Consider the following 23,007-nt stretch of genomic DNA (forward strand, 5'->3'; position numbering starts at 1 on the left):
ATAGCACCGATTATAGCCTGACCATCAATATATGCTGGGCAGAAATGTACTGTGCAGACTGTCCCCTTTGAAGCTGATATTCTCCCAGGACAAGCAGGATGGTAGTCCTCACATATGGGTGACGTCACTGGACAGAGCCCTATCACGGAAAATTTTGTCATAGTTTCTAGAAAGCTTTGATTGGCACACTGAGTGCACTGAGCATGCCCATAATGCCATTATCCCTGTGTCCACAGGGATCTCCCTTCAGTCTTCATTTTTCCGCGCTGCAGTTAGCATCGCTTTCGGGAGCTCTGTGAGAAACTTCTCGCAACTTTTCCTCATAGAAACACTTAGTTTTACTTCACAAATAATTTTTCCCTTCACGGGTCTCCCTTCGCATATATTTAATCGACGCTCGTGAGTACTATGCCGTTTTTCGGTCTGTTCCTGTCATCTCGCTGTTTCCCCGGCTTACCAACCTAATTGCGGCCTCCCTTCTCCCTATGTTTTCATCCTCAGTTAGCCCCACAAAGCCTGAATGTCCTCCTGCGATCCTCCACCGGGTTATTGGGGCTAGAGGGAGGCATGGATGGGATGACAGCATCGATGGCATTATGGAGGTAGTGGAGCTCCTTGCTTGGATTGACTCCTATTAGGCAGTTGTCCATCCCATCCATGCCTCCTGCGATCATCCACTGGGTTATTGGGGCTAGAGGGATAGGGACGTCCACGGTTATTGTTGCCGCCAAGGCCACTGTCCATGCTCTCATCCCATCCATGCCAACATCGATTCACTCGGTGCCTTTGTTGCGGTCGATGCCCTCATCGATACTGTCTGTACCTCCATCCATGGCGTCCTGCCTCCATCGATGCTCCTGTCGATGACACTGATCCTTCCATGACTTCTGTCGACACCCACTTCAATGCCGCCTTCGATGCCGCCATCGATACCGGCAATACTACCGGAGCACCTAAACGCAATGCCCTCGACTAAACAAAATGCTCCATACTTCGGGTTCTTAACCAAAGCCCCATATCTTCGTAGAGCACTAGACAGTGCCAGGAGCAGTGCAGGCATGGTGACAGTCCATCACCACTTACCATCCGAGACAGCGAAGGCATCCACCTTGGCGCTAGGGAAAGACCGGGCCGAGCACCGTGGCAATCATAGTCACCGGCACGGTGACCGTCCGCCACCGACACAATCTAAAATATTGGTGACATCTTACTCGGTGCTGGAGAATGACCGGGCCGAGCGATACTTATTCCGCACTGGCGCCAATGTCCATTGAGCCAGTTGCAAAGCGGGCCCGGGTTCATGAGTCCTGTGCTCCTCTGCGCTAAGGCGTTCCCCCACCTACACTGGTGCCGAGTACTGAGCCACCACAAAATAATGTGGAAGCGCCAATAACACCTATCCTGTCTCCTCTGTAGCATACTCACCCAACCCTGCGTTCCTCTGTGACTGAGTGGTCCTATGTACTCACCCTCATCTTCTTAAGGTAGATGCAGCCTCTCACCTTTCTCAGTATATACTCTGCCCACTTTTTCTCAACACCTCTCTCTCACCAGGACGAGAAGGTTTTCCACTCCTTGGACTCTAAGAATGCAGTTGCATTCTATCTAGACTGCACTACACTCCATAGGAATTACACTTAACTCTTTCCTTCTTTGACAAAAGACAAGCTGTGAGTTCAAGTGGGCAAACACTCTCTCCTACTGCCTAGCAGACTGTATCGAATTCTGCTATGACTCACCAGGCCTTCCTTTCTAGGGGTGAGTGCAGGCACATTCTGTAACAGCCATGAAAACATCAGTACCGCACTATCGTTCAGTACCAATTGCCCACATCTGCTAGGCTGTGACTTGTAACTATCTTCACACATTTGCAGCCGCCTACTACTTATCAATGAAAGTCTGTCAAGACTCTGCCTTTAGCCAACCTGTCTTGAAAAGCTTTCTTCCATGATAATCCCCAACTCCTTCCACAACACCTGCTGTGATGTCAGGCTGCCTCATCATTGCCAATAGCACCCCAATTATTGTGCTTCCGCACGAGTTGTCTGCTGTTGGCCTGTTGTAATATGAGTCAGCCTGTAGCTTGCTGATCACCCATATGTGAGGACTACCATCCTGCTTGCCCTGGGAGAAAGAGTTGCTTACCTGTAACAGGTGTTCTCCCAGGACAGCAGAATGTAGTCCTCACGAAACCCACCCGCCACCCCGCGGAGTTGGGTCTGCTAACATATTTTTTTATTTTTCTCTTGCGCTTTTTGCTAGAAACGAGACTGAAGGGAGACCCCTGTGGACACAGGGATAATGGCATGCTGGGCATGCTCAGTGCACTCAGTGTGCCAGTCAAAGCTTTCTAGAAACTTTGACAGAAAGTTTTCCGTGATTAGGGCTCCATCCAGTGACGTCACTCATATGTGAGGACTACATCCTGCTGTCCTGGGAGAATACCTGTTACAGGTAAGCAACTCTGCTTTATCAACCCAAGCTGAATTAACCTAAGGGAAGGGTCAGAGTTGCAAATGAACGTGGGTGTCTGTTGTGAAAGTGTCAATCGAGCCTTTGACCTGATCCATAGTTGGTCCAAGAAAACAGAGGTAGGCGATCCATAGTTGGACAGCCTTTGAAAGGACATAGTATAGCTGCAAAACCTTGGTAAAAGGGTAATTGCCAGTGCTAATTAATATAACTGTGTTAATCGGGGAAGAATGGGAAGATTGTTTTAAAGGATTATATCCTGAGATATGTTGATATTTTCTGTCCAGCTCTTGCTTTTGGTACAGTGTGAGGACAGTTGGGAAATGAAAATATATAGTAATGGGGGAATAATTAATGCATAAATTACTAAAGCACCCAGTCTGAGTTGAGCAGGAAGATACGTTTTTTTCTTTTCTCCAAAGGAAAGTTGTGAGAAAATGAAGGAAAACAAAAAGGTATTGCACAAAAATAAAAGATGAAAAAATTGATCCCTATATCTTTCATTTCCAGCTGCCATTTTGTGCTCCAGTGGTTCTAGCTCAGTCGGTTGAAAATGTTTGGACTACCTGCAGGACCAACAAACAGAAGCGCCATCTTTTAGAAGCCCTCTGGCTGAGTTGTGGTGGCTCTGGCATGAAAGTTTGGCTTCCTCTGTTTCCACGAGACAATCGCAAACCACATTCGTTCCTGTCTAAACGGATTATGCTGCCTTTTCACATTAATATCTATCCCTTAGCTGTCCTGTTTGAAGATGCTTTGGTCCTTGGTGCTGTCAATGAGACTGTGCTCTATGACTGTTTAAACATGCACAGCAGTGCAATGGAACATTTGGAGGTCCTTTTTCCTTTCTGTATTGTGGAAAGGACCTCTCAGATCTACCTCCATCACATCCTGCGCCAGCTGTTGGTCAGAAACTTGGGTGAACAAGCCTTGCTTTTAGCACACTCCTGTGCCACTTTACCTTACTTCCCTCATGTATTAGAACTGATGCTTCATGAAGTATTGGAAGAAGAAGCTACCTCTCGGGATCCCATTCCCGACCCTCTGCTTCCCACTGTGGCAAAGTTCATTACAGAGTTTCCCCTTTTCCTGCAGACAGTTGTTCACTGTGCTAGGAAGACAGAGTATGCCCTTTGGAATTACCTTTTTGCTGCTGTTGGAAACCCAAAGGATTTGTTTGAGGAATGTTTAATGGCACAGGACCTGGACACTGCTGCCTCTTATCTTATTATCTTACAGGTAATAATAAAATCTATTTTGCATTTGCAAAGCATGGCCTGGAGATATTTAATGGGAAAAGAGATATTCTAAATAGTAATTGCCAACTGACTGCCTTTGGGAGTCACCATAAATTTTCCCAGTGGTATAGTATTTAATGAGATCTGAGCATATATAGTCCTTTTTGATGAATTGTGGTTTTTAGGTTGAATAGTTGCCCATTTGGAGGCAGTTGAATTTGGTGAAGGGTGAGGAGGGAGGTCCACAGGGATCCTCCCTCGCTCCAGTTTTGTTTAGTGTTTATTTACATCCTTTAGGTCAGATTATAAGGGGGTTGGTTTTAGGATCTATGCAAACGACATCCATTACAGCTTAATTTTGCTGAAGTGTTGGAGACTTTGTCTAAGTATCTGCATGCAGTGGGTGAGTGGCTTTCTCAGCAAATTATCCATGAACTGGAAGAAGATGGAGGCACAATTGATTAGTCATTCTGGGAAGGCTGAGCTTATGAATTGCATATGAGAGATGTTACTATCTCAGGATCGCCACTAGACTCTTGTCTTTGAAATCTCAAATTGGAGCTATAGCTAAAATAGTTTGTTTTGGGGTTTTTTTGTTTTTGTTTTGTTTTGGTTTTTTTTAACTAAATTGAAGGCATTTTTGGAACCTGGGAGATTTTGGGCTCCAAAAATGGTGGTGTCTGGGATAGACTACTGTAATGCACTATATTTGGATCTGCTTAGCTCCCTGATTCATGTTTTACAGATTATTCAGGGTGCAGCCAATAGGGTCACTTTTGAATGTGGTTATGACCAGATTTCTCCAGTCTTTAGAGGATTTACACTGACTACTTAATAGGTGTAGAATGAAATTTAAAGTTATAGTCTTCATCTTTAAGGCTGTTAGAGGGGAGATTGCTAGTTATCTTGGACTTTGTTTGTCTTAACACAGAGGGGCACATTTACAGATGGGGCCCTAAGTTATGGGACACCCAGCTGCAGGAGCTTCATCAGGAGTCTAACCACCTGTGTTTTCGGAAGCAGGTCAGAGCTTTTTCCTTAGACATTTGCAGGGACTTGGTTAGTCTTAGAGGTAATGGGGGTTCAACTCATTGGCAGGTTGGAATTTGTCCTTTTGACAACTGATTAGAAAGGGTCTTTACTGTTATAAGGCTTCTCCGTGATCATAAGTGGATTTATATGGATGTTATGTTTTTCCTTATTTTTCATGTTTGGATTTTTATGCTATTTTATGTTTTTTAGTATTGTAAACCTGTAGGAACAAGGTTCTCACTGAAATTAACAGATAAGTATGATTAAATAAAATAGATTTAGGATATCATGGTAACTGTGGCATTCTTGGCAGGATACTGCAGAGGTTTGTTGCCTTCTGCAGCTCACACTACTTGATTTTCTTTGACCATGCCTAGCTTCTGAGATCAGGCACATTCAGGCTCTCCCAGGACAGTATTTTTGAAGCACATAAATATCATCTTTTAATTTATGATAAGTTATTTAAGCATATTGCAGTTCTGATTCTAGTAATGCCCAACCTGCTCTGATCTTCCATGCAAGTTCAGGGTACCATAATCCAGGCCTTCCCATCTCCAGTTCGTTAAATGCAAACAGTTTGTACTTCCAGGATCTCGAAAAAATCTACACATAGGTAGCCTTCATGACTTGAGAGTACTTCTTTTTCCATTGTTCTTTTGTCCCAATTAAAATAAATACTTGGGAAATTATTAAAAACTGAATGTTGATGGGTATAATGGCATTGTCCTATGATAAAACAGACATTTTAGTGATCAGTATATTCACTTTATTGTTTAATTATGTATACATGTTGGGATGCAAGTAATTTGTACTTATACTTTGTCCATTATTTCATTCAAAAGGAGAAAAGTGATTTTTATATTCTGTTTTCAGAATATGGAGGTTCCAGCAGTCAGCAGGCAGCATGCCACTCTTCTCTTCAACACTGCCTTGGAGCAGGGAAAGTGGGACCTTTGCAGGCATATGATCAGGTTTCTTAAAGCCATTGGTTCTGGAGAATCAGAGACTCCTCCACCCACATCTCCAACTCAGGTTGATAGCAACTGATCCACCTTACATTTCGTTTACCAGTCATGTTTGTTTCTAGTTTGTGATGCAACTGTTTCTTTCATTATCTTATGCACATGTCTTCCAGGAACCCAGCTCTGCTGGAGGCTTTGAGTTCTTCAGACATCGCAGCATTAGCTTGTCCCAATCAGCTGAAAATATTCCAGCTGGCAAATTTAACCTACAGAAAACACTAAGCATGCCCTCTGGCCCATCTGGGAAAAGGTAATACTAAGAGTTTAAGCAACAGAGTGTATTTTGAAGAGAGCTTACTCCATGTTCATATTCACAGCCATTGTACCAGAGGATAGCATAAATCCTACAGCAAGTCTGCTATAAGCAACTGTTTATGTTCCCGGTATTGATACCATGACAGTGGCTCACAATAACCTAATTGTTAGAGCAGCATGCTGTAAACCAGGGAAACAAAGGTTCAAATCCTACTGCTGCTCCTTGTGATCTTGGGCATGTCATTTTATTCTCCATTGCCTCAAGTACAAACTTGGATTGTGAGCCCTCTGGGGATAGGAAAATACCTACAGTACCTGAATGCAATCTGCTTTGAAGTGCCAAATTGCAGAATATACATAAAATAATTTTTTATTTTTAAATGGGAGGTTTAATCCTCCTGGTTTAGCCAGAATCCCATCTATTTTGAATTCCCTTAGGAGTCTGGTGACAAGGTATTAATCCCCCTCCAGTCTCCACCCAAAAGGCCAAGAGAAGATAACACCAGAGGCTGGTGGCATCTCATAAACTAACAGATTCTTGAGGGAAAAGCTGTTGAGGATAAGAAATGACATGCTGGGTCAGACAAAGATCCATTGGAGTCCATCATGCTGAGACAGTGACCAGTCCAGGTCACAAGTACCTAACAGATTCCAAAAAGTAGATCTATTTCTTGTTACTCACACCCAGGTATAGCAAAGGCTTTCCCTAGTCTACCTGGCTAATAATATTTTATGGACTTTTCTTCAAGGAACTTGGCCAAACCTCTTAAACCCCACTATGCTAATGGCCTTCACAGTTTGATTGTGAACTGAATGAAAAAGTACTTTCTAAAATTTGTTATAAATCTGGTTTGTTTCATGACGTGTCCCCTTATTCCACCTCACTCTAATTTTATAATCTTCTATCATCCCCTCTTAGCCATCTCTTTTCCAAGCTGAAGAGCCCTAAATGTGTAGCCTTTCATCATAGAGGGAGCTGTTCCATCCCCTTTATCATTTTTCTTGCTTTTCTCTGCACTTTTTCTAGTTCCACTGTATCTTTAAAGATGGGGTAACCAGAACTGCATGCATGAAGTGTAATGGAGGTGGTGGATAAAAATGCATATAGACAAAGTAGATGATAGGATGGGAAGGGTCAAAGGATTAGAGATGTGAAGGCCTGGGAAAAAAAATAGAAACATTCAAACCATTTCAAATGTTTCCATTTATAGAAAAACTTTTCTTTTTTCTTTTTTCCCAGGGTCTTCACATCTCTAGGAAGGATACAGTCTACAGAAGGGATGATATTCTATACATTGTCAGGCCAATGCAATAAAAGTGTGTTAAAACGGGCACTTGTATTGGGCACCCATTCTCCTAATTCGCACATAGCCTCGTCTCCTGGCTACCCGATGCAATATTTAAATGATCTACTGCATAAAAAGGATGCACTAGGGAAGAATTGTGCTTTCATAGCGCTCAATACAACCGTCCGTCGTCTTTAAGGACAAGCAGGATGCTAGTCCTCCCACATGAGTGACAACATCAAATGGAGCCCTTATGAGGAAAACTTTGACTAGGCACAATGAGCATGCCCCTTTATCACGTGTCTATGCGGAGTCCCTCTCTAGTCTCTCTTTTTCTGCAGAGCTGTAAGTCTCGCAGTATGAATGAGCTCACTTTGGCTGTTTTTGACTTTGTAGAAAATTTTTCCTTCTCGCATCTTTTGTGGTTTTTTCCATGTTTTTCCTTCATTGGGTTGCTCTAGGTGCCTTCCCGTAGTGCTCCTAGTCAGGGTTTTCAGCGATTCCAGTAAGTTTCCTTTCTTGGTCGATTCCCTGTGGCGGCAGTGCATCAGTGTCCACTGGCCATCGACACCCCACTGCCATTGTTTTCAGTTCATTCCCCTTTTGTTTCGTCCGACATGACCACATCTGGTTTTGGTGATGCACCCAGTGCCCGAGGATCATGTCCATCACTGATCCGCATGAGATGTGTCCTCTGCCTGGGAGCATCGCATGATGTCAGGAGTTTTCGTTTGTGCTCAGATGATCCCAAAGGGATGTCTGCTTCAACTCGACAAGATGGAGCGGTTCTTCGGGTCGAAGAAGTCCTAGCCATCAAAGGACCAAGGAGTCGCACCGAGCCATCAACATTGGCGGGACCATAGGGGAATGGGGCACCAGAGACTGACCAGAGTCTGTCTCCTCCAGGCCAAGGACATCGAGTTCCTCATCGGCCTCTGCACCAGGGAAGGACTGAGCCAAGCATCGAGGGATGCTGAAGAAGCATCGGCACCAGTTCCCATTGATGCACTGTGCCAGGCACAGGGATGAACCAACTCATGCTGTGATGCCCCCAAAGCTACCCCGCAGCGGGGAGTGCTAGTCCTCCATCCGTGCCAGGGATTCGTGACAGTCTCAACCGGTTCTGATGCTAGTCACTAATCCATCTTGAGGGTCCAAAGAGGATCTGGCCAGCCTGCCTTCCTCCCAGTCTGTGTTGACTTCACCAACGTTTGAGAGGAACTGGAGCACCCAGTCAGCAGTGGACCAGGCACTGCAGGGATTTGGTCCTATGGCCCCGGACCTGTGCCACTTGACCTAGTGCCTCTTCTGGAGAAGCTCAACATGCTCCTTGGTGTGTTACCAATCCAGCTTTCATTGATTCCCAGGATGGCTTCAGTGCCCAGCGGGGCACCGAGGCCTCCCCCCTTCTAATACGGTGGTCATAGCTCCACCAAGGCCAGCAGAGTCGCTAAGGTCTGCCACCCTCCATTCAGTTTTACCGGTGCATGCACCTCTGGACAAAGGCCGAGCAACTAGGTACCCATCCCTTGTTGCTTTCAATGAGGATGAGGAACCCTATGAACCCTGTGGGGATGATGCTTCAGAGTCCTCTGAGGGCTCCTGATGTTCTACCATCAGACCCTTCTCCTCAAGAGGAGCAAAAGAAGTCATCACCTGAGGACTTGACCTTCACGGGGTTTGTGAGGATAATAGCGGAAGCTATCCCATTTCCATTATTAACAGGAGGATGCCAGCACAGAATGCTTGAGATTCTCCAATTCGTGGAACCTCCTAAGGAGATTGTGGCGGTCCTGTTGCACGAGATCCTTAAGGAGCTGCTGCTGAGGATATAGGAACACCCCTTCATAGTGCCTCCCATTAATAAGGCAGACAAGGTGTACCTTGTCCAGAAAGCTGCAAGATTTGGTAAGCATCAGCTGCCTCACCAGTTGATGGTGATCAAATCTGCCCTCAAGAGGGCCAAGTGCTCTGACTCATTCCTTTTCACCCCTGGGGAAGGACCACAGAGTAATGGACACTCTTGGAAGGAAGGTATTTCAAGGTGCCAAGCTCATTGCCCACATAGCTGCCTACCAGCTCTACATGAGCCAGTATTAAGACATATGGCAGCAGATACAGGAGGTGGCCGAGCATCTGCCTCAACAGCAACAGGACAGACCCGCATATCGCTGGTGCATAAGGGCCTGGAGTGAGGAAAACACATGGTCCGAGCGACTTATGTTTTCGAGACGGCATTGCGAGTCTTTGCAGCGGGAATCTGTGCCTGCAGAATGGCATAGTTGTGAGCCTTGGATCTCTTACCAGAGGTACAGGAACAACTTGCCAACGTGTCATGTACCTGGGGAGAATCTCTTCGGAGATAAGGTGAGGGACCCTGTGGCCCAACTTCGGGACCACCATGAAACCCTCCAACAACTCTCCTCAGCACTCCCAACCCATCCTCTTTCAGGAGGCTGGTGAGACAGGGACAAAGGAAGTCTTTCTTTCGCCAAAGGAAGTACTACCCTCCGCCCCCTTGCTCCTATCAACACCATCAGGGCTCCCACAGCCACCCCAGGCAGCAGAGAGCACCCAAGCCCCAGTCATAGCCTCAGTCAACTCCAGGGATGGGGTTTTGACTAGGTCGTAGGGAGCATAAGCCAGTTGCCCATACCCGGGACATTGGACCCTCCTGTTGGGAGCAGGCTGTGGTTCTTTGCGAACCAATGGCCCAGTATAACCTCAGACCAATGGGTTCTTTCCATTGTCTGTCAAGAGTACCAATTAAATCGATTAGGTGTCCTATCATATTGCCCTCCGAGCCCATTTTGGGGGCCGGTAGTGCATCAGGAGTTCACTGCTAATGGAGCTCTCCTCCATCTTAATGGGCCAGAGTGGTCAAGCCTGTACCACCAAGGTAAAGAGGGTGGGGATTCTACTCTAAGTACTTCCTGATTTCAAAGAGAACTGGAGGACTCTGTCCCATCCTAGACCTAAGGGCCTTGAACAAGTTTCTAAAAAAAAAAAAAAGAAAAGAAAAGTTCAAGATGGTTTCCCTGTACACTTTGATCCCACTTCTACAAAAAGGGGGATTGGCTTTGCGCCCTCGATCTAAAGGACGCATACACTTACATCGAGATCTTTCCCGGTCAGAGGAAGTATCTCCAATTTGTAGTGGGAAAACAGCACTTCCAGTACCGGGTATTGCCGTTTTGAGCTAGCGTCAGCTCCACAAAATGCCTGGCCATGGTGGCGGCACATCTCCACAGGCTGGGGATATATGTTTTCCCCTATCTGGATAATTGGCTGGTCAAGAGTACATCTCTGGTAGGGGCCACCAGGTCCAAATGCTTGACCATCTGAGTGTTGTAGTCACTGGGGTTCGTCATCAACCACCCGAAGTCCCATCTCAGCCTTTCACTTCAATTGGACTTCATAGGAGCCCTGCTAGACACGGCTCAGATCAAGGCCTTCCTGCCTCGTCAAAGGGTAGTCACCATTACGAACATCATGGCAGAGGTCTCAATGGACCCTGAGGTCGCAGTGGCTCCAGGCCACTCAGAGCCTCCAGGATTGCATCCAGATCACCCCGTTTCTCTGGGACTCAATTGTCCTGGTGATGGGTACTTTAAAAGAGGGGATCTCTTTTCAAAGTCTCCGTACCCAAATTGTCCTAACCACAGATACATCCACCCTGGGGTTGGGAGCTCATGTAGATGGCCTCAGCACCCAGGGTCTCTTATTTAACAATAGCATTTCTGAGCAGATCATTTTCTTGGAGCTTCGGTCAATCAGATACATGCTAAGGGCTTTCAGAGAATGGCTGTCAAGCAAAGTTGTCCTCATCCAATCAGACAACCAGGTAGCAATGTGGTATGTCAACAAGCAGGGAGGCATGGGATCGTATCTCCTGTATCAGGAAGTGATTCAGATCTAGTCGTGGGCCCTATCCCAAGGGATGGTGCTCAGGGCCATGTACCTGGCCGGGATGAAGAATGTGATAGTGGACAGGCTAAATCGAGCCTTCAGACCCCACAAGTGGTCCCTAAACCAGGACGTCGCAAATCGGATATTCCGTTTCTGGAGGAGCCCAGACGTAGATCTGTTAATGTCCCCATGCAACAGGAAGATGCCTCAGTTCTGCTTCCTGTGCAGGTCAGACAGCAAACCAGCCTCGGACACCCTTGACCGTCACTGGGGTACAGGTCTTCTGTATGCGTATCCTCAGATTCCCTCAGTGGCGAAGACTCTCTTGAAACTTCACTAGGACAAGGGGACAATGATCCTCCTAGCCCCTTATTTGTCGAGACAGGTCCGGTTTCCACTCCTATGGGAGTTGTCCATCCAGAGACCAGTCAGTCTGGGGACTTCCCCAGATATCATCATGCAAGATCGAGGCAAGTTGTGGCATGCAAACCTCCAGGCCCTGTTGCTCATAGCCTGGATGTTGACATGTTATTTCTGCAACAGCTCAATCTCTGAGGATGTGTTTCGGGTCCTGGTTGCTTCTAAAAGCCTTCCATTAGAAAGTCATATGAACTGAAGTGGAGAAGGTTTTCTGAGTGGTGTTTAGCAGAAGGTCCTAGATCCGTTGTCCTGCCCACACAAAATCTGATTGATTACCTTCTACTCCTATCAGAAGCTGGCTTAAAAACCAACTCCCTTAGAGTTCATCTCAGTGCAGATGGTGCACCTATCTCTGTACAGCCTATAATTGTATGATTCATTTGGGGCCTACTTCAATTGAAGCCTCCCCTAAGGCCTCTCGCTGTGTCTTGGGACCTTAATTGGTGTTAGCTCAGCTGATGAAAGATCCTTTTGAGCTGCTGCACTCCTGTGACCTAAAGGACCTGAACTGGAAGGTCATATTTTTGGTGGTGGTTACCTCAGCGTGCAGGGTCAGCGAGCTCCAGGCCTTAGTGACTTATCCATCTTATACTAATTTGTATCATGACAGAGTGGTCTTGCAGATGCAGCATAAGTTTCTGCCTAAGGTGGTGACGGACTTCCATCTTAATCAGTCCATCGTCCTGCCAGCATTCTTTCCCAGGTCCCATTCACATCAAGGTGAACGAGCACTGTACAGTTTGGACTGGAAGCGAGCCTTAGGCTTCTGTCTGGAGTGGTCAAAAGCCCATACAGTCCACCCAACTTTTTATTTCTTTTAATTGCCAGTATGGCTAAAAAGTGAGGTGAAAAAGGCTATTTTAGCCAAAAGATCTTCATTCAAAAATTGGAAGAAGAATCCATCAGAAGAAAATAGGATAAAGCATAAGCATTGGCAAGTTAAATCTAAGACATTAAGACAGGTTAAGAAAGAGAATTTGAAAAGAAGTTGGCCATAAAAGCAAAAACTCATAATAAAAACTTTTTAAAACATATCCAAAGTAGAAAGCTTGCGAGGGAGTCTGTTGGACCGTTAGATGATTAAGGGGTTAAAGAGGCACTTAGGAAAGATAAGGCTATCGTGAAAAAAGTATAGCATATTTATGTAAATCAGTGAAACTGTTTTAATGCATTTTGATTAGAATTTTCAAACAGGAGAATGTGAAAAATGTGCAAGGGTGTGAAAAATTTTACAAGGCACTGTATTGTGACAAAACAGGATGCAGCAGAGGCAAGAAAGTTTAACAAGTTTAGCACAAAAGAAATGTGTACATAAACGTGAGTAGAACTGTGCACACAAATTAATGTTCCTCCATGGAAATCCCATGTTAAACAAGGTGTTAACTTTTAACCCCTAATGCAGAAAAGTTCACAGGTTTAAATCATGTTTTCATAGTGCTGGAAATTTTCCTCCTGCTAAGAGGTGGAGTAAATTTTCTGAGACTAGTTTTAGTCTATGGGGCTGAACCTGGAGTTCTGTGCATAAGTCCTGTACCTCAGGACTTATGCACAGAAATTAGTATTTGTTTCTTAAGGTAGATTTCAAATTCTAAAGAGTCAACTAAAGATTAGTTATTGGTTTCCATTTATTCCTCTTATGGTCAGTTTACATGATGCACTAGTTTAGCTTTTGTTTCCTAAAAGCAAACAGTTTCCAAGTGTTTCAGTAAATGTCACCGTACTATATTTATTTAAGAGCCCTATGTAATAAGATGTGAGAAGAAAATATTCAATAACTTCAACACCCATTTTCTTTACTCACTCACTAAAGTGTTATCTCCCTGATGCCAATCGTATGCTAATATACCAAGGTATTTAAAAAAATAAATAAAATTGTTTCCTATCCCATACATAAGAAGAACATAAGAACATAAGAAAATGCCATACTGGGTCAGACCAAGGGTCCATCAAGCCCAGCATCCTGTTTCCAACAGTGGCCAATCCAGGCCATAAGAACCTGGCAAGTACCCAAAAACTAAGTCTATTCCATGTAACCATTGCTAATGGCAGTGGCTATTCTCTAAGTGAACTTAATAGCAGGTAATGGACTTCTCCTCCAAGAACTTATCCAATCCTTTTTTAAACACAGCTATACTAACTGCACTAACCACATCCTCTGGCAACAAATTCCAGAGTTTAATTGTGCGTTGAGTAAAAAAGAACTTTCTCCGATTAGTTTTAAATGTGCCCCATGCTAACTTCATGGAGTGCCCCCTAGTCTTTCTACTATCCGAAAGAGTAAATAACCGATTCACATCTACCCGTTCTAGACTGCTCATGATTTTAAACACCTCTATCATATCCCGCCTCAGTCGTCTCTTCTCCAAGCTGAAAATTCCTAACCTCTTTAGTCTTTCCTCATAGGGGAGTTGTTCCATTCCCCTTATCATTTTGGTAGCCCTTCTCTGTACCTTCTCCATCGCAATTATATCTTTTTTGAGATGCGGCGACCAGAATTGTACGCAATATTCAAGGTACGGTCTCACCATGGAGTGATACAGAGGCATTATGACATTTTCCGTTTTATTCACCATTCCCTTTCTAATAATTCCCAACATTCTGTTGGCTTTTTTGACTGCCGCAGCACACTGTACCGACGATTTCAGTGTGTTCTCCACTATGACACCTAGATCTCTTTCTTGGGTTGTAGTACCTAATATGGAACCCAACATTGTGTAATTATAGCATGGGTTATTTTTCCCTATATGCATCACCTTGCACTTATCCACATTAAATTTCATCTGCCATTTGGATGCCCAATTTTCCAGTCTCACAAGGTCTTCCTGCAATTTATCACAATCTGCTTGTGATTTAACTACTCTGAACAATTTTGTGTCATCTGCAAATTTGATTATCCCACTCGTCGTATTTCTTTCCAGATCATTTATAAATATATTGAAAAGTAAGGGTCCCAATACAGATCCCTGAGGCACTCCACTGTCCACTCCCTTCCACTGAGAAAATTGCCCATTTAATCCTACTCTCTGTTTCCTGTCTTTTAGCCAGTTTGCAATCCACGAAAGGACATCACCACCTATCCCATGACTTTTTACTTTTCCTAGAAGCCTCTCATGAGGAACTTTGTCAAACGCCTTCTGAAAATCCAAGTATACTATATTTACCGGTTCACCTTTATCCACATGTTTATTAACTCCTTCAAAAAAGTGAAGCAGATTTGTGAGGCAAGACTTGCCCTGGGTAAAGCCATGCTGACTTTGTGCCATTAAAACATGTCTTTCTATATGTTCTGTGATTTTGATGTTTAGAACACTTTCCACTATTTTTCCTGGCACTGAAGTCAGGCTAACTGGTCTGTAGTTTCCCGGATTGCCCCTGGAGCCCTTTTTAAATATTGGGGTTACATTTGCTATCCTCCAGTCTTCAGGCACAATGGATGATTTTAATGATAAGTAACAAATTTTTACTTATAGGTCTGAAATTTCATTTTTTAGTTCCTTCAGAACTCTGGGGTGTATACCATCCGGTCCAGGTGATTTACTACTCTTCAGTTTGTCAATCAGGCCTACATCTTCTAGGTTCACCGTGATTTGATTCAGTCCATCTGAATCATTACCCATGAAAACCTTCTCCATTACTGGTACCTCCCCAACATCCTCTTCAGTAAACACCGAAGCAAAGAAATCATTTAATCTTTCCGCGATGGCCTTATCTTCTCTAAGTGCCCCTTTAACCCCTCGATCATCTAACGGTCCAACTGACTCCCTCACAGGCTTTCTGCTTCGGATATATTTTAAAAAGTTTTTACTGTGAGTTTTTGCCTCTACAGCCAACTTCTTTTCAAATTCTCTCTTAGCCTGTCTTATGTCTTACATTTAACTTGCCAATGTTTATGCTTTATCCTATTTTCTTCTGTTGGATCCTTCTTCCAATTTTTGAATGAAGATCTTTTGGCTAAAATAAGTCAAGTCATGTTATATGTATTCCTTTGTGTGGTTCTAACAGCATAGAGTAGAGTGGAGGGAAGATTTTTATATCAGTACTCAAAGTACAATAAACAAAAAAAAATTGCTCAAAACTTGGCTCAAGACTTTGTGGATTGTTGGGTTAAACAAACATGATTTGTGAGCATAATATTTTCTGTTCAGAAAACTTGGTTTATGCGTAAATTATGTTTTATGCCACTAGTCATGTCAGAAGCTAGAAATAAGCTAGGAGCAGTATATACCAAAGTAAAAAAGTTGAATAGTTCAGCTCAGTTACTCACCTTGGAAAGGTGTTGAGGTAGTGTGATTGGGTTTGAATAGGGAACAACATTTGTTAATCAAGGGAGCAGTGAGTCACTCAGGCTGACTAACTGAAGTTAGACTGTTTGTATTTCCCAGCCCACCCACCCCTAGCTCATCCCTTAATTTATAGGCAGGTGCCACTTTCACAAAAAAAAAAAAAAAAATCAACAAAAACTTTATTAAGAATTCGATCAGACCCCGGTAGGCCACTACCAGACACATAGTGAATTCACTAATACATTTAAAGGAAGTTAGACACATTCCTACTCCCATAGCAACCTAAAACTTAACTAGGAACTGATCAAAATTGAGATGAAGGCAGCAGTCCAGCAGCAAGAGGGGGGCTTCCCAGTCTTTTGCATCGAGTGTCACATGTACGATTTTTTACCCACCGGTGAGAAGTTGTACATGTGCATACGATACAAAGAGTTCCTGGCTCTCAGAGAACGAGTCTGATCTCTGGAGGCTAGAGTGGTAGACCTGGAGGAGCTGAGGCAGACAGAGAGGTATATAGATGAGACCTTCAGGGACATAGTAGTCAAGTCCCAACTTCAGACTGGCAGCCCTGGTGCTGCCTTGGAGGAAGAAGGTCTCAAGAGATTCCATGAGGAAAGTATGAGAGAATTCTCTCAGAGCTCCTAAAAACCACGAGGCAACTGCTGCCTGGGAAAAAAAAAAAGAAGAGACTGAAGGGGGACCCCGTGTGGCCACAGGGTTAGTGACATGCTAGGCATGCTCAGTGTGCCAGTCAAAGTTCTAGAAACTTTGACAAAAGTGTTCCATGACAGGGCTCCATCTGATGATGTCACCCATATGTGAGCAACCTAAAACTTAACTAGGAACTGATCAAAATTGAGATGAAGGCAGCAGTCCAGTCCAGCAGCAAGAGTCTTTTTCCCCATCACTGGGGTCCCCCATCGCGCACAGACTCCCTCCGAAGCTTCGGTAAGTCAGTATCGCGTTTTTGCGGTTGGTTCCTGGTGGTGTACTTCTCAGTACCCGACGGCCACCGATCACGTGCCGTTTTTTCCAACATGGCGACCAGTTTTCGGAAGTGCCCCGAATGTCCCAAGGACTATGTCCATCACAGACCCGCATGATGTCTGCGTATTGTGCCTCAGGCCTTCCCACGACGTTCGTCTGTGCCCAAATTGTGCACAAATGACCCCCAAAGAACGCCACACCCCATTGGAGAAGATGGAGCACTTGTTTGCCTCCAAGCACTCGTCTCCATCAACTCCAGGTAAGGGCGCGCAGAGTCGAAAGATTCCATCTTCCTCGGACCCCTCTCCATCGACATCTCAGAAGGATCGAGGAGCAGGTGACCATCCTTCACAACATCTTCCCATTCCAGGACTTCTGCCTCGTCGTCCTCTGCGCCGAAGAAGGACCGGACCGAGCACCATGAAAACCATCTCCACCAGCACACAGTACATCCCCATCCAGTGCCGGCATCGACCTCGGCCAAGTTGCCTTCAAAAAGGGCCCAGGGAGAGGAGCCCCCATCCTCCTCTGGACCTGGGACCCCGAGGCGTTCCCCACTGATATCGGTGCCGGGTGCCAAGCCTCCACGGACTCCTGTGGAGGCTCCGGCAACACCTAACCTGCTTCCTACCCCGGGCGCCGCGTTAGCCACGCTAGCCTTTCAGGAGGAATTGGACTGTATGGTCCAAAAGGCAGTGCTGACTGCCCGTCGGGGCTTCCAGTCACCACCGGCACCGGCTCCCATGCTGCCACCAGAACAGGCGCCCTCAATGTTGGCTCCGCTCCTCAATCGTTTGGACACCCTTATCGGTGCCCTGCCATTGGTGCCCATTCCTTCGAGTTCGTTAGCACCCTGCCAACCATCGATCCCTCCCCCAGTCTCGATTCAGATTCCAGTGTCTTCGGAGGAAGAAAATGCAGCCCATGGCTCATCCCCTGTCCAGGAACCACCGGTGCCAGTTCAAGGACCATCAGGGCTATCGGTGCCTAGACGCCCTCTGTGCCGGCGCTGCCATCTTCGCTACCGGTGCCACCTATCTTGGTGCCGCCTCACCATCCACCGGTGCCACCCTCCGATCCATCTGTACTTGGATTCCTTCCTCCATCTGAAGGTCCGGTAGGTGAAGAGAGTTCCCATATAACCCATGGGATGATGCTTTCTCTGAACGCTTCTGAGGAGCTTCTTTTAGAGCCTGCTCCCCTCCGGAGGACCTCTCCTTTGCCAGCTTTGTCAAGATGTCTGAGACTATTCTGTTTAAATTAGAAATGGAGGAAGACGCCAGACACAAAATGCTGGAGGTACTGCAATTTGTGGATGCTCCAAAAGAGATAATGGCCGTTCCTGTCCACGAGGTTCTTCTTGACCTCTTACACCGCCTCTGGGAGCACCCAGGAACTGTACCTCCAGAAAACAGACTGACGCCACATATCTGGTACAACAAGCCCCAGGTTTTCAGAAGAGCCAATTGCCCCACCAATCTGTAGTGGTGGAGTTGGCTCAAAAGAAAGCTAAGAGATTCCGGCCTCACTCTTCTGCCCCACCTGGGAAAGAGCAAAAGGCATTAGATGCCTTAGGCCGCAGAGTATTCCTAGGGTCAATGCTAATGGCTCATATAGCGGCTTACCAGCTTTACATGATCCAGTATAGCAGAAATCTCTGGAAGCAAATCCAGGATTTCTCGGAGACATTACCTGAACAGTTTCAAGAGGGCCTGTCTTCTATCCTACAAAAAGGATTGGAGGCTGGTAAGCATGAGGTCAGGGCAGTCTACGATGTTTTCAAAACTGCATCCAGAGTCTCAGCAGCCGGCATTAGTGCCAGGCGCTGGACTTGGCTTAAAGCCACTGACCTCCGACCAGAGGTTCAGGACAAATTAGCTGACCTTCCCTGCACAGGGGCAATTTATTTGGTGACAGGATTCAAGAGGCAGTAGCACAGCTCAAGGATCATTATGAAACCCTGTGCCAACTGTCCACTGTCACGTCAGATACCTCGGCTATAGCTCGAAGAGCCATGAGACGGGATACCAGGAAACTAACCTACAGGCCACACAGGTACTACCCTCCTCCATCCTGTGCTAGGACGGCCAGACCCTCGCATAGAGGCCAACCTTGTCAGCATAGAACCCCTAGAGCACAGCCAACCCCCACAGACTGGTACTGCAGCGGGGTTTTGACTCCTTTCTAGAGAGCAGCAGTCAACCTCCATTGCACCCCCCAGCAGCTCTACTGGCAAATGGCATTGTCACCACCGACCAATGGGTACTGCCTATAGTAACCCACGACTACCATCTAAATTTCCTTGCTATACCTCCAGACTCTCCACCAGTCCAGGAGCACAGCCTAAACCATCACACAGTGCTCCTCGAGGCAGAACTCTCTCACCTACTGCAGTCCAGAGCCGTAGAACCGGTTCCCCGAATGCAGTGAGGAAGGGGATTCTACTCTTAATACTTTCTAATTCCAAAAATAAACTGCGGCATACGTCCTATCTTAGACCTCCGCGCCCTAAATAAATATCTTTGCAAGGAGCGGTTCAGGATGGTTACCTTGGGAACCATGCTTCCACTTCTGCAGCAAGGAGATTGGCTCTGTTCTCTAGATCTTCAGGATGCATACGCCCATATAGCAATATTCCCCCCTCATTGCAAATACCTTCGATTCGTAGTGGGACACAAACACTTCCAATACAGTGCTACCGTTTGGCCTTGCCTCAGCACCTCGAGTATTCACGAAGTATCTGGCAGTCGTGGCAGCACAATTGAGGTGGGAAGAGTATCCACGTCTATCCATATTTGGACGACTGGCTCCTCAGAAGTCCATCCAGGGAAGGAGCACTTCACTCCCTCCGCCTTACCATACAGCTGCTCCAGTCGTTAGGATTTCTGATAAACTATCCCAAATCCCATCTGACTCCATCATGCAAACTCTTTCATCGGAGCAGACCTAAACACCACCATGGCCAGAGTGGCCCTCCCAGAGGACCGTGCAAAGACACTGTGTCCACCTTGGCCAAAACAGTACAAAGTCATCAGACAGCATCGGCTCGCCTGCTCCTAACCTTGCTGGGACACATGGCATCCAAAGTTCACGTCACCCCAATGGCTCAACTTGCCATGAGGGTAACACAATAGACTTTAAAATCCTAGTGGTTCCAAGCCACTCAACACCTGTCACAGATTGTCCAGGTAACTCACTGGCTTGGTGGACTCTGGAGTCCAATTTACAAACAGGGCTACCTTTCCAACCACCAAAATCGCAAATAACGTTGACCATGGATGCCTCCAACCTGGGTTGGGGGAGTCCACATCAGCGGATTGCAAACACAAGGAACCTGGACCAGGGCGGTAGCGGACCATCAGATAAATTTTCTGGAGTTCCGGGCGATACGGTATGCCCTATTTGCTTTCCAGGATTGCCTATCCAACAAGGTAATCCTAATTCAAACAGACAACCAAGTAGCGATGTGGTATCTCAACAAGCAGGGGGGCACAGGCTCATATCTGCTTTGCCAGGAGGTGGCGCGATCTGGGCCTGGGCCCTCTCACATTCCATGCTACTGAGAGCCACTTGCCTGGCGGGCACAAAGAATATGATGGTAGACTCTCAGCCAGACCTTTCATCCCCACGAATGGCCCCTGGACCACTCTGTGGCAAGCAGGATTTTCCACCAGTGGGGTCACCAAGACATCGACCTCTTTGCGACTTTTCACAACCGCAAAGTGGACCGATTCTACACTCTGCTCCGCAGCCGCAAGACAACAATGGATGCCTTCGCCCACTCGTGGAGCACGGGTCTGCTGTACGCGTACCCTCCTATTCGACTCATCAGCAAGACTCTCATGAATTTACGTCAGGACCGGGACACAATGATCCTCATAGCCCCGTATTGGCCGCGACAAGTTTGGTTTCCCATTCTACGCGACCTCTCGTTCTAGCAGCCTTTTCGCCTGGGCATGGCACCAATTCTTATAACGCAGAACCAGGGCGTGTTATGTCATCTGAACCTTCAGTCTCTGTCTCTGACAGCCTGGATGTTGAAAGGTTAATATTACAATCCCTTGACCTTTCCACTGATGTCTCTCAGGTCCTCGTAGCTTCACAAAATCCTTCTACTCGAAAAATCTTACCACTCAAATTGGAGCAGGTTCTCCTTATGGTGTACGCTGAAAAGTCTAGATCCTTTCTCTTGTCCCACACCAAGGCTCTTGAACTACCTCTGGCACCTCTCTGAGTCTGGCCTACAGACCTCCTCCATCCGGGTACATTTAAGTGCCTCAGCCACTTACTATAAAGGTATAGGGGATGCCCCAATTTCTGCGCAACCCCTTGTAGGGCGCTTTGAGAGGCTTGCTACAACTGAAGCCTCCACTGCATCCCCCAATTGCGGCCTGGGACTTCAATGTTGTTCTGGCAAGGCTCATGCGATCTCCATTTGAGCCCCTGAATTCCTGCGAGCTGAGATATCTCACTTGGAAAGTTTATTTTTCTAGTGGCTATTACATCAGCTCGTAGAGTCAGTGAGCTCCAGGCACTATTTATTTTATTTATTTAACAGCTTTTCTATACAGACACTAAAGTACACATCATATCGGTTTACATAATAACAAAAGGTGGAAAGTACAAAACACAGGGGGTGGGGGCGGGGACGGGGAGAACTAAGAAACTGGGGGTCAGAAGGGGGTCCCCAACAAATTAGAGAGGAGTGAAACGAGAGGAACGGTAACACATGGTTAAATAAGGTGCAAGTGTACAAAATGTATATAGTTAAATAAGGTGTAAGAGTACAAAATATACAAAAGAGGTGCTAGAGTACAGAATATAAATGATACCGGGATCCGGTGGGTCGTGATAGCACTTATAGAATATACAGGGTTTATGAAGGTTACCGGGGGGGGGGGGGGGTCAGAAGAATAGCCGCAGTGTCAAGGATGTTAATCCGGGAAGGCTTGATGAAAGAGCCACGTTTTTAGCTGTTTTCTAAATTTGAAAGGGCAGGGTTCCATGCGAAGATTGGGCGGTAGGTCATTCCAGAGCGTGGGGCCGGCAATTGAGAAGGCGCGATTCCTTGTGGCTGAGAGGCGGGCCTTCTTAAGCGAGGGAACTAGCAGGGTACATTTATGAATTGTTCTGGTAGGGCGGGAGGATTGTGTGGGTTGGAGGGGTTCATTAAGCCAGGAGGAATTGTGGTTGTGGACAGCTTTGTGTAAAATGGTGAAGGTTTTGAACAAGATGCGGGAGGAGATGGGGAGCCAGTGTAGGTTTTTAAGGATAGGGGTAATATGATCAGATTTGCGTGTGTTACTAATGATCCTTGCTGTGGCATTTTGCAGTATCTGGAGAGGTCTGATGGTGGAGGAAGGAAGGCCAAGATACAGGGAATTACAGTAATCTAGCTTAGATGTTAATGTGGCATGAATAACAGTTTTGAGGTCGTGGGTGTGGAGGAGTGGCTTGAGCTTTTTTAGGACCATGAGCTTGTAAAAACCTCCCTTAATAACCGAGGTGATGTGGTTTTTTGAGGTTCAGATGTGGATCGATTAGGACCCCTAAATTCCGTACAGACGGTTGCGAGAGGAGGGACGTGGTCAGAGAGTCAGTTGGTGTGGCCAGCTTAAAGGTTTGGTGGTTATGTATGCGTAGCAGCTCAGTTTTGGCAGAGTTGAGGGCAAGTTGCATTGAAGTGAGTAAGGTGTTGATAGAGGAGAGGCATTTTTCCCAGAAACTTAGAGTGGTAGCAAGTGAGTCGTGGAAGGGGATGATGATTTGGACGTCATCTGCGTAGATATAGAATTTGAGTCCAAGATCCGTTAGAAGATAACAGAGGGGGAGGAGGTATATGTTAAATAGTGTAGAGGAGAGGGAGGAGCGGGTGAAGCGTGAGGATTCAGAGGAGCCAAGTTTAACAGAGAAGCATCTGTTAGTTAAGATTTGAACCATAGAAGTGCAGTGCCAGAAATGCCAATGTCGGTTAAGCGGGCAATGAGAAGGTCGTGGCTTATAGTGTCGAAGGCGGCGGATATGTCGAGGAAGGCAATAAGGAAGTTATGACCTTGGTCGAGGCCGGTGAGGAGAAAGTCTGTAAGGGATAGAAGGAGAGTTT

At 46.1% G+C, this 23,007-nt stretch overlaps 1 protein-coding gene across 2 annotated transcripts in view; it reads left to right on the forward strand.

The window, feature by feature from the left end:
- The window catches only part of RIC1 (RIC1 homolog, RAB6A GEF complex partner 1), a 312,556-nt gene that overhangs the window by 253,031 nt on the left and 36,518 nt on the right, over positions 1-23,007 (forward strand). For both annotated transcript variants that reach the window (XM_029613872.1, XM_029613883.1), the window contains exons 19-21: positions 2,983-3,711; positions 5,616-5,774; positions 5,878-6,014. In XM_029613872.1, the coding sequence (XP_029469732.1) occupies positions 2,983-3,711; positions 5,616-5,774; positions 5,878-6,014 (1,025 nt within the window). The remainder of the gene's footprint in view (positions 1-2,982; positions 3,712-5,615; positions 5,775-5,877; positions 6,015-23,007) is intronic.

Source organism: Rhinatrema bivittatum, chromosome 1 (assembly GCF_901001135.1).
Source record: "Rhinatrema bivittatum chromosome 1, aRhiBiv1.1, whole genome shotgun sequence".
NCBI classification, from domain to species: Eukaryota; Metazoa; Chordata; class Amphibia; order Gymnophiona; family Rhinatrematidae; genus Rhinatrema; species Rhinatrema bivittatum.